The following is a 14,776-nucleotide window of genomic DNA, read 5'->3' as shown; positions in this document are numbered from 1 at the left end:
TCAGGACTCTGGACCGCAGCCCCCCACCCCCACCAGTGTTCCCTCTAAGCTGAGGGAGTGTGAGCCCGCTCACCGTTTTTTAGCCTCTGGTTCACACGTTTTTGCCTCCGCTCAGGGAGGAGGGCTCCAGAGCAAACCGATTCGTGCAGTGGCCAAATCGCTCGCTCAGAACTGTAATGCCAGGAGCTCACAAAGTGGAATTTTTGCTCACAAGATTCCACAGCTTAGACTTAGAGGGAACATTGCCCATCACCCCCGGTCGGCTTCGGCGACCTCCCTTGGCCCCTGTCTGGGGGGACACGTCTCCGCGTCTCTCCCCCTCTGTGCCAGAGACCCGAGTCCAAGGCTCCCTCTAAGCTGTGGAACCTTGTGAGCAAAAATTCCACTTTGTGAGCTGCTGGCATTAACGTTTTGAGCGAGCAATTTGGCAGCTGCATCAATTAGTTTGCTCTGGAGCCCTCCATCCTGAGCTAAGACCAAAACCTGTGCGCTGGAGGCTAAAAAACTGTGAGCTAGCTCACAGTAACTCAGCTTAGAGGGAACACTGGACCCGACCCGGGGCGAGCGCGGTCCGAAATCCTTCCCCCCCCGTTGACCTCTTCGCGCGTCTCTGCCCTCCCTTGCAGGGCGCACCTGTGGCGAGCGTGGCTCCGACCGCGGCGGGGAGGCGGCCCCTTCTCCTCGCCTCCTGGAGCTCCGAGCTGCCGCGCTCGGGAGAAGACGGGGGTAAGTCAAGCGGAGAGCCCGGACTTCGGAGTCATTCCCACGCCAGGGGAAGGGATGGGACTCCTGCGGGGGATGGGACGGGAGCGTGCGGACGAGGGGAGGGGTCCGGCCGGCGATCGGTTCCACTGCCTCGGCCCTGGTTCTTGAATGATACGAAATCAGCCCCGCCGGGTGTGCGCGAAGCTCTGCGACTTGAGTGTGCGGCTTTTTAACAGCGTTCCGTGCGCCTTGATGTCTAGTCATGCCGGCCGCGTGGCCGCGGAAACGTCTTCGGACAGCGCTGGCTCTTCGGCTTGGAAACGGAGATGAGCACCGCAACCCTCGAGTCGGACTTGTTTTCGAGCAAGGGAGACCTTTACCTTTTTAAAAAATACTTGGCGGAGGTTCTAGTAAGGGCATTCCCTCTAAGCGGTGGAGTCTCGTGAGCAAGAATGCTACGTTGTGAGCTTGCCAGCATTATAAAGTTCTGAGCGAGCGATTGGGCTGCTGCATCAATCAGTTTGCTCCGGAGCCCTCCTTCCTGAGCGAAGACAACAGTGGGTGAGCCGGAGGCTCAAAAAGTGTGAGCTGGCTCACCCTAACTCTGCTTAGAGGGAGCACTGTCAGCACTCAAGGACTGGGGAAGTACAGGCTGCTGAACATTCAGATTCTGAGGTGGGGGTTCCCACGACATACTTGATTTGGAAGGGAACCGAGGCTTCCCCTCAAAGCACGCCTTCCTTGGAAGTCACTCCCCTCCCAAGTTGTGAGATTGAAATAAAACATGTGTGTGTGGGGGGTCTGAGTTGGAATTCTGCAGTGGTTCAGATGATTGCATTGGTAGCCATATTGATCCGCTGATAACTCTGCTTTAGGCAGCCTTAAACCAAAGTGGATTTCTAAATAAATATGCTTAGACTTTGGGGTATAAGGGGAAAAAACCCCTCCAAACTTGTCTCTTTCTGTAGGTGGTGATTTCCAGTTTTATTAGAATTTTAGCGATTTCCAGTTTAATTCAGTTTTACTGTTGCAGTCCTAAGCAGAGTTACCCCCTTCTAAGTCCATTGACAAGAGTGGGCTTAAGGAAGGAGTTACTCTCTCTAGGATGGCCCGATTAAACCACTTATGTTTATTTGTTGGCACCAGAGGTCATTTGGGGGGGGAACGCGGGGGAATGCAGTTCCCCCGGGTGAGGTGCAGGGGGCGCGGCACATGACGAAGCCCCGCCCCCTGCTTCCAGCCACCCCGCTTCCAGCCCTCATTCAGCCAGGAGGAGGCAGGAGAAGAGGGAGGGTAAGTTGCTTCCTCCCTACCTCTCCCCACCCCTGCCTGCCTGAGGCCAGGGAGGGCCTTGGCGGGGCTTCCTCGCACTCCCGCTGGCCTTGCAGGTCCACCGCCGGGCCCCTGATGTCAGGGGGTGTGGCATATGCTAATGAGTTATGCTAATGAGTTCCCCTAGCTCTTTTTCTACGAAGTGACCCCTGGTTGGCGCACATGCAGCGTGGGTGGTATTTGGTGATGTGTGGCTTCTAGTCTGTTGTGAATCGATTTCCACATGCACACAGTGTACAAAAGCTAATTCTGGGGGGTGGCTTCCTTAAATTAAATCGATATATTTGTCACGGGGCTTCCTTCCAGCTCTCCCCGTCTGGAACTGCAACTTAAACCCTGACTGTAATTACTTAATGGGTGAGGAAATAACACCCACACACATTTGAGCTCATGAATAACTGCTCCCCTGAGGGGGGTCTTGCCACATGGCAGGAATAGACCAGGGAAGAGCTGAGCCAGCCAACGGGTGACTTTGCTCTCTTACTGCCTGGCAGAAAATAACTGGAAGTCAAAACTGGGACATTAGCAATTCTGACTGTTGTTGTAGCTATAAATCAACACCATTTCTCCATAATCATGACAAAAGGAAGTTTAGCTTTTTATGAGGCACATAAAACATCCAGATGTGCAATACCCTACTGGAACAATTCCATTCTGTAACTGTGTCATAAGAAATAGAGGAAGTTTTTGCGAGTGGAGAGCAGAAGGACCACTAGAGGGCGCTTGTGTGACCATTACAATCCCCAAGCATTAAGGGACAGTCCCCTTGTGCGTTAAAAAGGATATTTCTCATTAATTTTAGTGGGGGTATTTGTTTAAGAGATTCTGGTGGTGATACTTAAGCATCGTAACAGAAACTGCTATTCTTTGTAAGCTGGAACTAAAGGTTGTATTCCATGCAAGACACCTGTCAAAACAGAGCTACTGTGCATCTGATTCTCTCAGGTGAGGTTGGCAGCCTGATTGGGTTGATTGTAGGGTTGCCAGGTGCCTCCCTGCTGCTGGTGGCGGGGGGCTCCACACTGCTGCCCGGGATCTTCTTGGGCCAGAGGAAGAGTGCCAATCTACTAGGGTCGCCATCCCCCCAATAAGGGCGGGTTTCCCTCCGATCCACCGCTGACCACCTGGCCGGCGGTGGGAGCCCTGCCCTGAAGAGCCCTGTCACGTCCGATGTGCCCAGTGCGATGGCATCATCCGGAGTCATCGCACCGAGTACGTTGTGCAGGGGGCAACTAGCATTTGGCCAGAAACGCTGTGGTCACCATAGAGCTTTTAGCCAAATGCTAGAGTGTCCACCCTGCAACATGCCCGGCGCGATGACATCGCCTGGAGCCCTTGCGCTGGGCACGTTGTGCCGTGGACACGCTAGCGTTTGCCCAAAAACTCTATGGTCACCATAGAGTTTTTAGCCAAATACTAGCATGTCCCCCATGCGATGGGCCCAGCATGATGATGTCACCTCTGGGTGACATCATCATGCCGGGCACATCGGGTCCTGTGGGGTTCTTTGGGGGTGGGGCATCCCCCACCAGCCAGCTGGTCAGAGGTGGATTGGGGGGACCCAAAATTGGGGGGAAAACCCACCCCCATCGGGGGGATGACCAGAGGTCGATTCGGGGATCACGGGGGATTGACATTCCCCCGGGTGAGGCGCGGGAGGCGGGGCACACAACGAAGCCCCGCCCCCTGCTTCCGGCCGCCCCGCTTCCGGCCCTCATTCAGCCAGGAGGAGGCAGGAGAAGAGGGAGGGTAAGTTGCTTCCTCCTCGCCTCTCCCCACCCCTGCCTGCCTGGGGCCAGGGAGGGCCTTTGCGGGGCTTCCTCGCACTCCCGCTGGCCTTGCAGGCCCACCGCCGGGCCCCTAATGGGGCTCGGCAGTGGAGCCGCAAGGCCAGCGGCGGCCAGGACTGTTGGGGGCCGGGGGGCCTTCGCGGGGCTTCCTCACACTCCCGCCAGCCTTGTAGGTCCACCACCGGGCCCCTCATGGGGCTCAGCAGTGGAGCTGCAAGGCTGGTGGCGGCGGCCGGGACCGTTGAGAGCGGGGGGCCTTCGTGGGGCTTCCTCGCACTCCCGCACCTTTAAGACTAACAAATAGCACTTTTAAGACTAACCTTTAAGACTAACCTGTAAGACTAACCTTTAAGACTAACCTGTAAGACTAACTGAGTGGTGGGTGTGGCCTTATGACACACTTCCGGTGATGTCGGGGTGTGGCATAAGCTAATGAGTTATGCTAATGAGTTCCCCTAGCTCTTTTTCTACGAAACGACCCCTGGGGATGACAACCCTAGTTGATTGGCACCCTTCCTCTGGCCCAAGAAGCCTCCCTCCATTGGAAGTGGCTCTTCTATTATGAGGCACCCTTAAGTTCCTGGAAGGCTTTCCCCTCCTGATTTTCTCCTCACCTTGTGAGATAAGGTTGGCTGAGAGACAGAGAGGTCTCTCTCTCTCCAGGTCGCCCTGTGAGCGTCGTAGCAGAGTAGGGGTTTGAACCGGGGCCTCCCCGATCTTTAAGGCACTACAGCCCTTCTCTTTCATCGGCAGCCGGTCTTTTGTGTAAACAAGGCCCAACGGGATTAATTTTCTGGATCCCAAGCAAGGCAAACCCCCCGTGGAAGTGGCCAGTTTTGTAATCTGAGGGGCGTGACTGTGGCTGTTTGTGTGTGTTTGAGCCGGGATCTGTTACAGCCGCTGGGTATCCTGATTCTGTATCTGTTACGGATTCCAGAGTATGACATCGTGACGGCCTACGAGGTAGACCAGCATGGGGGTTACGTCAGTCATGCCGTTGCACATCACGAAAGGAGGAAGAGGTCCACTTCCGCAGGAGGAAGTGACTCGCTCCACCTGCGTTTCCAGGGATTTGGCCACGACTTCCAGCTCGACCTTAAGACTTCTGACTTCCTCGTGGCACCAGGATTTACCATACAGACGCTGGGCAAAGGGAGAACCAAGTCGGTCCGGCCCTACCCAGCAGAAGACTTTTGCTTCTATCAAGGTGTCTTGCGATTGCACAAAAACTCATCCGTAGCACTTTCAACATGTGGAGGCCTGGTAAGTGAAGGGCACAACGAGCGTTGCGGCCGACCATCTAGATCTTTTAGAAAAGAAAAGAATAGATGGTAGTCAGGTCTCATATGCCGCAAAAATGTAAGTTGAAAGGAGACTCATGCTCTGGCAAAACTTCTGGGCGAATGCCGGCAGAAAGGCATTTCGCAGATTATGTTCTGAAGCATGTATTGAAGACACATCATCAGCAATAACAATGGGTACCCAGGAAATGCACATCACATGTATGTGCCAGTCTTGTACATTTCATATATGCACATAGCCTATGTCAGTGGTGGCGAACCTATGGCACGGGTGCCAGAGGTGGCACTCAGAGCCCTCTCTGTGGGCACGCGTGCCATCGCCCCAGGCAGGCCCAGACCGTCATTGAAGTGTCGAATTCTCTGCCAAATAATTTTAAGTAAATGAAAGCATTTGGGATTGCTTTCCTTACTTTGTTTGGATCATCTTAAGTTAATGTATGAGTTGTTTTTCCTCAGTATTCAGGTTAGATTGCCATGTAGGCACTTGGCAATTGGGCACGCTGGGGGCGCGGCCACGGTCATACAAGGGAAAACTCAGGTTCGCCATCACTGCTCTAAGCTGAGTGAGTGTGAGCTAGCTCGCAGTTTTTTAGCCTCTGGCTCACACATTCTTGTCTCTGCTCAGGAAGGATGGGGTTCCCCAACAAACTAATTGATGCAGCAGCCAAATCTCCTGCTCACAACTTAAACACCAGTAGCTCACCAAGTAGAATTTTTGCTCACAGGGCTCCATAGCTTAGAGCAGTGGTGGCGAATCTATGGCACGGGTGCCAGAGGCGGCACTCAGAGCCCTCTCTGTGGGCACGTGTGCCATTGCCCCAGCCAGGCCCAGACCATCATTAAAGTGTCGAATTCTCTGCCTGGACAGGGCTCTTTTTGTAGAAAAAGCCCAGCAGGAACTCATTATCATATTAGGCCACACCCCTGACAGCACAGCTCATTAGCACATTAGGCCGCACCCCCATGCTACCAGAAGTGTGGTCCTCCAGCCACACCCACCTTTTGCTTGTTATTCTGCTTACCTTGTTTGTTGTCAAAACCCAGGGCCTTTTTTTGTAGCAGGAACTCCTTTGCATGTTAGGTCACACACCCCTAATGTAGCCAATCCCAATGAGTTTCTGCTGTTGGGTGTGGCCTATTATGCTAATGAGTTCATGCTGGGCGTGGCCAACTCAGGAGCCAGCCGGAACTCCGTTCCTGTGCGTTCCTGCCCCAAAATAGCCCTGCTCTGCCAAATAATTTTAAGTAAATGAAAGCATTTGGGATTGCTTTCCTTACTTTGTTTGGATCATCTTACGTTAATGTGTGGGTTGTTTTTTCTAAAGTAAAACCTTAGTATTCAGGTTAGATTGCTGTGTTGGCACTCTGCGATCAATAAGTGGGTTTTGGGTCGCCGTTTGGGCACTCGGTCTCTAAAAGGTTCGCCATCACTGGCCTATGTTCATAAGAGCATTTTATTTAGTTAGTTATTTTACTTCGTTTCTACCCTGCCTTTCTCTTCCACGGGGACCCAAAATGGCTGATGTCCTTCTCTCCTCCTCCTGTGAGGTAGGTGAGGCTGAGAGAGTGTGACTGGCCCAAGGTCACCCAGCGAGCCTCCATGGCACGAGTGGCGATTTGAACCTGGGTCTCCCAGATCCCGGTCCATACTCTCACCACTCCATGATGCTGGCATGAGGAAACCCCTGCTGGATTAGACCAAGGTTCCATCAGCCTAGCATCTTGGTTTCCACCACTGTCCAGACAAAATCTTCCCAAAGATGCTTCTTGTGGGCACTCCATGAAATCGCTGAGCAGTCGGGTTAGATCGGATAAAAGGGAGTCCTTCTTCACCCAAAGAGTGATGAACACATGGAATTCACTGTCACAGGAAGTGGTGGCGGCTACAAGCATGGACGGCTTCAAGAGGGAATTAGATAAGCATATGGAGCAGAGGTCCATCCATGGCTATTAGCCACAAGGTATAGATAGGGGCTCTGGGGCAAGTGATGCTCTGTATTCCTGGTGCTTGGGGGGGGGGGGTCAACAGTGGGAGGGCTCCTAGTGTCCTGGCCCCACTGCTGGACCTCCTGATGGCCCCTGGTATTTCTAGCCACTGTGTGGGACTGGATGGGCCATTGGCCTGATCCAACGTTGGCTTATCTTATGTTCTTATGATGACAAGCAAGACATACCAGTAACTCTTGTTCGAAAACATACTGCCTGTGGACATGGAGGTTCCATTTAGATATCATGGGCAGCAGAGATTGATGGACCCATCTTTCATCCATTTATGAACTATCCTCATTTAAAGCCATCTCGGTCAGTGATCGTTGCCACATTTTGTGGCAGCAGATCCCATCAATTAATTGCATACTTAGTGAAGAAGTCCTTTCTTCTGTCTCTGCTGGTGCTTTACTGGCCCTTAGGCAGGTGGTAAGGAGGTATTAGCTCAAATACTTTGGCCACCCAATGAGAAGGGAGCACTCACTGGAGAAGACCCTGATGCTGGGAAAGATTGAAGGTCAAAGAAGACGGGGACGGCAAAGGATGAGATGGTTAGACAGTGTCATAGATGCAACGAACATGAAGTTGGGCCAACTTCAGAGGACGGTGGAACACCGGAAGGCCTGGCGTGATCTGGCCTGTGGGGTTGCGAAGAGTCGGACTCAACTGTGCGACTGAACAATAAAAGGAGGTATTTGAAGTCCCAGGGAGAGGGACAGAAATCAGTGGTGGACTTTGGCCTGGTGGGCCAAACGTTGCGCAGACCTGGTGCATAAACATGCATCACACAGAACAGGGTCTGAGTCCAGTCAGGCACCTTTAAGACCAACAAATTTTAATTCTGGGGATAAGCTTGCTTGCGCATGCACACATGTCCAGAATGAAACTTTGTTGGTCTTAAAAGTGCCTGACTGGACTCAGACTCTGTTGCTTCCGACCAACACGGCGACCCACCGGAATCATATATTACACAAGTATCCCAGAGAGTTGGAACTGGCTGTGGATCACCCATGTGCAGATGCAGCTGTAAACCTGTGTTAGCCCTCCTGTGCAATATTTATAGGGGCCCTTAGTGTAGCTGGCAGGGGCGCTGGCTGACTGTGGTGAATATTTCTGTATTAACACTGGAAGATCAGGGAAGCTGATATTAATTTTCAAGCACCACAGCAATTTCCATTGAATTGCGGTCATGCAGTGGCTCAAGTGGTTAAGACGCTGAACTGCAGGCTGTGGAAGGTCAGTAATTCAGCAGTTTGAGACCCGAGTGTGCCGCATGATGGAGTGAGCTCCCCTCTCTAGTTCCAGCTCCTGCCAACCTAGCAGTTTGAAAGCAAGAAATTGCAAGTCGATAAATAGGTACCGCTTCGGTGGGAAGGGACCAGCGTTCCGTGCGCCTTGGTGCTTAGTCATGCCGGCCACATGACCACGGAAAACGTCTTCGGACAGCGCTGGCTCTTCGGCTTTGAAACGGAGATGAGCACTGGCAACCCTTGAGTCAGATTCAACTGGCTTTCGAGCAAGGGAAACCTTTACCTTTTACCTTTGCTTTGGAATGAACCTGACGTTTATCCATTCCTGTTCCAAGCAAGATGTTCCTGCCTTTCTTTTGGCCTCAGTGTCTGTCCCCACCCAGAGGTTCCTTTCGTTCATTACTCAGTCCAAGATGGTCAGTGTTGCAGATAATTCAAAACGTACTGCAGCTCCGCAATTGATCACCACAAACTCTCTGTTGACTGACACGCTTGCTCTCCCCTTTCGTACCTATGAAAGCACGGAGACCTCAGGGGCCAAAGCAAGAGTCCCGGTTCTTCTCCAAGTCTGAGAGAGATGGTGACCCATGTTCTGTAGACCATCATAGAGTCTGCACGACAGCTGGCCATGCCACAGGATCAGCCTCCCTTTTTCACAGGGACACGTGTGTCCAAAGGAGCCTCATACCAAGTCCAGTCATCATGGATCCATCAGTCCTGCTTACGCTGCCAACAGTTCTCCAGGGTCTCCGGCAGAGGCCGTTCTTATCGTCTGCCCCCGATACATTTAGCTGGAGGTGCCGGGGGTTGAGTCTGCATCCCAAATGCCTGCTCCCTTTGTTTGGTTTATAGCCTTGGTCTGGAAAAGCTTCAAAGTAGGATCAACCAGAAAGCCACCTTTTGTTTAATAAGGACTGAATGTGGCCCCTATCGTTTGAGAAACTGGAGGCTTTCTTTTGTCTAAGTGGGCCTTCAGACAGAGAGCTGAAGTATTTAAAATTCCTGCATTGGTCAGTTGAGACGTTGTCTATGGGCTACCGGGGCTTCTTCCCAAAGGCCTCCACCTTGGTCTTAGCGTAATTCGTGCTTGACGTTTCTTTATAATGTTCACTGGATTTAAGTAAAAGATAGCAAGATTGTATTATCAGCATACAAAAGAGTGGATGCCATTCGAGAACCAGCTGAGGGTAGGGAAAACTCCAGTCCTGATAGCCTCTTGATTATGTCATTGAGATATAAATTTTTTTTAAAGCACTCATAATTCACATATATTCTGTCATGATTTCAGGAAGAGCCAAATGGCTTGATTCTGTTCCAGGAGTGAATTCATTCCTCTCAAACTAGGGCTGATTTCGCACTAGAGCTGCCTCGATGTTGTGCCGCCGTTTGCCCCGATACTATAGGTCAATTTCACACCCGAAGCTGCAGGGCTGCATTTTGACTCGCGGCTTCGCCCGATTTCCCCCACAGTTTCGTGATCCTGGTTTTTGAGGATCACGAAACTGCGGAGGAAATTGGGCGAAGCCGCGGGTCAAATGCAGCCCCGCGGCTTCGGGCGTTGTGAAATTGACCAATAGTATCGGGGTAAACAGTGGCGCAACATTGAGGCAGCTCTAGTGCGAAATCAGCCTAGGTGTGCATCCAGAATCCAGAATGAATTCTGCAGTCCATTCCAGGCATGAATGGGAAGGTCTAATGCATCCTCTAGACTTGTGAGGTGAGACCCAGCACTGTGTGTGTGGGGGGGGGACATCTGGCATAGAGTGTTCCAGAACAGGAGTGCAGCAGATTCTGGCTTGGATCCAACAACATATGAACGGAAAGGGCAATGTACTTAAGTGCAGTTCCCTTGCACAAACAGTAGTGCAATGGTTACAGCCAGCCCATAGATCTTAAATGTAATTTTAGCACAATAACGATGTGCACATGGAGCGATGGAAAATACAATTGATATGTCTATTTGTTTATTTACTTCATTTGTGCCTCACCTTTCTCCTCACTGGCAACCCAAAGCTGCTTACATTTGTTTCCGTCCATTTTATCCTCACGACAGCCCTGTGAGGAAGGTTAGGCTGAGACTATGTGACCTGGCTTCCAGGGCAGAGCAGGGATCCACACCTGGTTCTCCCAGCCTGACACTCTAACCACCATTTCAAAAATGTCATTAAAAGGAAATTAAAATACTTCAAGCCCCAAACAATGCTCCCTCTAAGCTGTGGAGTCTTGTGAGCAAAAATTCTACTTTGTGAGCTACCTGCATTAAAGTTGTGATCGAGTGATTTGGCTGCTGCATAAATCAGTTTGCTCCGGAGCCATCCTTCCTGAGCTAAGACAAAAATGTGTGATATGGAGGCTAAAAATCTGTGAGCTAGCTCACACTAACTCAGCTTAGAGGGAACACTGACCCCAAACCAGGCAGAGGATGATTAAAACAAGTATTATATTAACACACACATATACACACACTGAAGGTCTGATGAAGATATCAGTGTGAGAGGTCTCACGTTGTTCATGGGAGCTTTCACACACGCTAAATAATGTAGCCTCAATCCACTTCAGCGACCATTTGCAAGTAGATGTTGCCATTTCACATGGTAAAATCCAGTGGCAAAGTGCATTGAAAGTGTGTTATTTAGTGTGTATGAAAGTGCCCCATTTAAGTAGGTGTACTAAGTCATTCGGGGGGGGGGGGTGTTACAGGATGAAATGTCAGAATTTTTTCATGTAGCCAGGTTTAAGGGTTAAATAACTACACACACACACACACAAAAGCTGTATGTATAGATGGGTCTCATGATTTCATTTAATTTCGGTCTGAAATTGTATCAGAAATATTAACTTTGTGCTATGCCCTGCACGGGCAGTAAAGGCAGAGGGGTACAATGATTTACTTTTACTCAGGGGTCATTTTGTAGAAAAAGAGGTGCAGGAGCTCATTAGCATAACTCATTAGCATAACATATTTGCATATGCCACACCCCCTGACATCACCGGAAGTGTGTCAGAAGGCAACACCCACTGCTCGGGCTCCACTGGACTGTTTTGGATGGCTAGCTATTGGGGGTGGGGGACATGCAGATCTGCCCTCGCAGAGAAGGGAGAGCTTGTACCTGAATAAAACCTGGTCTTAAAGGTGCCACTGGATTGTTTTGGACCGGGGGGGCGGTGGGAGCTCTGCCACTTACCTGGCTGCTTCTTGCTCTGACTGAGGGCTGCTGGGAGCAGGGGGTGGGGCTTGTTGCATGTGCCCACCCCCTGGGCTCTTTACTGCCGGAGCTCCGCTCCTGTGCGCTCCTGCAGGAAATGACCCCTGCTTTCACTTAGATTCAGGTGGGGTAGCCGTGTTGGTCTGAAGCAACAGAACAAAGTTTGAGGTCTTGAAGGTGCCACTGGACTCAGACTTTGTTCTGTGACTTTTCACTTAGCGCAAGCAGACAGCAAGGACAGTGGGTACTTAGTGCTTCCCCTGAGTGTTGCGCATGCAGAAATCATCCGTGGCATCTGTCCTGGTATGTCTATTCTGGAAAGCCTCCCTCTCCCCTAACCAGAATCCCAGTTGGGGAAGAATCCATTTCATGACATGAGAACTCCCTTCAGCACCGCCTTCTGGAGCATGTAAAAAGATGTTGCTCAGTGGGACATGCTGGAATCGTTGTGCTATGTTTTGTAAGTTGATATAGCAACACGCACACACACACACAAACACATTGAAAAGCGTTCTTTGAGTTTGGAGACCCAGAAATCTGTTAGACGCTTGACCCAGAGGGCATACGAGCCCTTGGCCTCGGGTCAGGAAACAGAAAATCATAACAGTTAGTCATGGAAAAGACCTCTTACCTCATCCAGTCTCTTTCTTTGCCAAACAACAACAGTTTCCTTTGGTGAAGTTTCTAGCATTGTCACCAATCCGATTTAAACCTCTCAAATGAACAGACAGCTACTATTCCCCTAGTGCTTCATATGGAGGAGATGGATGTGGCCAACTATCAGAGGATGTTGCCTGAGGCTTTTTGAAAGAGGAACTGCTGCTTCTCCTCGGGTGGAACACAGAGCATCTGAAAATCAAAAGAAACACGGGACCTCTGCTGAAAATGCCAGCCCTGTGTCCAGACCTCCCTCTAGAATGCCTAATACACCTTACCGCATGTCATGACATTATGCTGAGTATACTCCCGCTAGCCGCAGCCAGGAAAATGCTCCTTGAAATGACATGGTTGCAGGCAGGGCTCTTTTTGTAGAAAAAGCCCAGCAGGAACTCATTAGCATAATAGGCCACACCCAACAGCACGGACCCATTAGCATATTAGGCCACACCCCTGGCAGCACAGCTCATTAGCACATTAGGCCGCACCTCCATGTTACCAGAAGTGTGGTTATCCAGCCACACCCACCTTTTGTTTCTTATTCTGTTTACCTTGTTTGTTGTCAAAAATCAAGGCCTTTTTTTGTAGCAGGAACTCCTTTGCATGTTAGGCCACACACCCCTAATGTAGCCAATCCTAATAAGTTTCTGCTTTTGGGTGTGACCTATTATGCTAATGAGTTTCTGCTGGGCGTGGCCAACTTGGGAGCCAGCTGGAACTCCGTTCCTGTGCGTTCCTGCCCAAAAACAGCCCTGGTTGCAGGCATTAAGTTATCCTTGATGTTATAGGCCTTTTCAGCAGTGGCCCCATGTTCTTTGTGAACACAGAAGGCACCCACGGTTCCCTTTCACTTTTGGCATTGCAGCACAAGAATGCTTTCTTCCTTCTTTCTGCTTAGCTGTCACTTTGCTTGTGTCACGTCTGCAGAACTCTGGCCCGCACAGGCTGGCACTAAACTAACCCAAGCAGAGCCCCCCCACCCCCACCAGGGCTAACAGCCCAGTGAGTGCCTGATAAGGGGGGAGCAGTCATCAGAACCCTCACTGGCCGCAACACGTGGCTGGTAGATTGTACTCAGTTTGATATAATCACAAGCTAAATAAGCCTGACCAGGCCCATAGCTTGTTGTTGTTCAGTCGCACAGTCGGGTCCGACTCTTCGCGACCCCATGGACCAGATCACGCCAGGCCCTCCTGACTTCCGCCGTCCTCTGAAGTTTGCTCAGTTTCATGTTCGTTGCATCGATGACACTGTCTAACCATCTCATCCTTTGCCGTCCCCGTCTTCTTTGACCTTCAGTCTTTCCCAGCATCAGGGTCTTATCCAGTGAGTGCTCCCTTCTCATTGGGTGGCCAAAGTATTTGAGCTTCAGTTTCATTATCTGGCCTTCCAGGGGACAGTCAGGGTCGATTTCTTTTAGGACTGACTGATTTGATCTTCTTGCAGTCCAAGGGACTCTCAGGAGTCTTCTCCAGCACCATAGTTCAAAAGAATCTATTATTCGGCGCTCGGCCTTCCTTATAGTCCAACTCTCGTAGCCATACATGACTACTGGGAATACCATTGCTTTGACCATGCGGTCTTTTGTTGGCAGGGTGATGTCTCTACTTTTTATCATGCTGTTTAGGTTCGCCATCGCTTTCCTCCCAAGGAGCAGGCGTCTTTTAATTTCATGGCTGCTGTCACTGTCTGCGGTGATCTGGGATCCCAGGAACGCGAAGTCTGTCACTACTTCCACTTTCAGACCAAGCGTGATCCCCTGGAGAAGGAAATGACAACCCACTCCAGTATTTTTGCCAAGAAAACCCCATGGACAGTATCAAAAGGCCCATAGCTACAGTGGGGCATTTCGGGGCCTGGCCCCCCGACTTCCATCGAGCCCCCAGGCCCCTGCCTCTCTGGGCCACCTGGAGGACTCTCCACCACCACCCCTTCCCCAGGCGTGACTTGCCTCCCCACTTAGGCAGACAGAATACAAATGCTGCCAAAGTGAGTTTTAAAAAATATATATTTTATCTTCTCTTTTGCAACGTCAGTGCCCCCTGACGTATTTAAAGGCCCCCCGAATTACAAAATCCTGGCGACGGGCCAAAGCCTGACCTAACCTTTTTCCATTGGCCAGGGGCTGGAGTTTCTGTACCTGCGTAGCATCCTTTTCTGATGCTACTGCCGCAGAACTGGGAAGACGGGGGTGCGTCACAATATGACGGAACAAGGGGGGGACTTGCAAGGGAGGGGAAATTGTATTCCTCCTTGACCCCCTGCTTTCTGATCCAGCTCGGCTTTCCCTCCCTCCCTCCCTCTCACTGATTTCTTTTCCCACCTCCCCCCGTGGTGCATTTATTGTATACCTTACAATGGAACCATTTGTTTCCCCCCCCCTCGTATTTGTGTGTTTTGGTTTTGTCTTGCAGGGGTGGAGTTCCTGCTGGTTAGTTCTGTTTGTCAGTTTGGACTGTAGACTGCATGAGCTCCCTTGTCCTGGAACCAGCTGCACACATTCCCGTATCTTCTTGCTAATAAATACAGGGCTATTTCTGGGCAGGAAT

General features: G+C 51.0%; 1 protein-coding gene across 1 annotated transcript in view; it reads left to right on the top strand.

Moving 5' to 3' along the window:
- The window catches only part of ADAMTS16 (ADAM metallopeptidase with thrombospondin type 1 motif 16), a 121,224-nt gene that overhangs the window by 18,462 nt on the left and 87,986 nt on the right, over window positions 1-14,776 (top strand). The window contains exons 3-4 of the mRNA XM_015427082.1: window positions 627-726; window positions 4,765-5,090. Coding sequence (XP_015282568.1) covers window positions 627-726; window positions 4,765-5,090 — 426 coding nt within the window. The remainder of the gene's footprint in view (window positions 1-626; window positions 727-4,764; window positions 5,091-14,776) is intronic.

The sequence above is a fragment of the Gekko japonicus genome, unplaced genomic scaffold, assembly GCF_001447785.1.
Source record: "Gekko japonicus isolate JY-2015 unplaced genomic scaffold, Gekko_japonicus_V1.1 scaffold458, whole genome shotgun sequence".
In the NCBI taxonomy this organism is placed as follows: Eukaryota; Metazoa; Chordata; class Lepidosauria; order Squamata; family Gekkonidae; genus Gekko; species Gekko japonicus.
The sequence above is the reverse complement of the archived record's forward strand: the minus strand, read 5'-3'. Positions and strand labels throughout refer to the sequence as shown.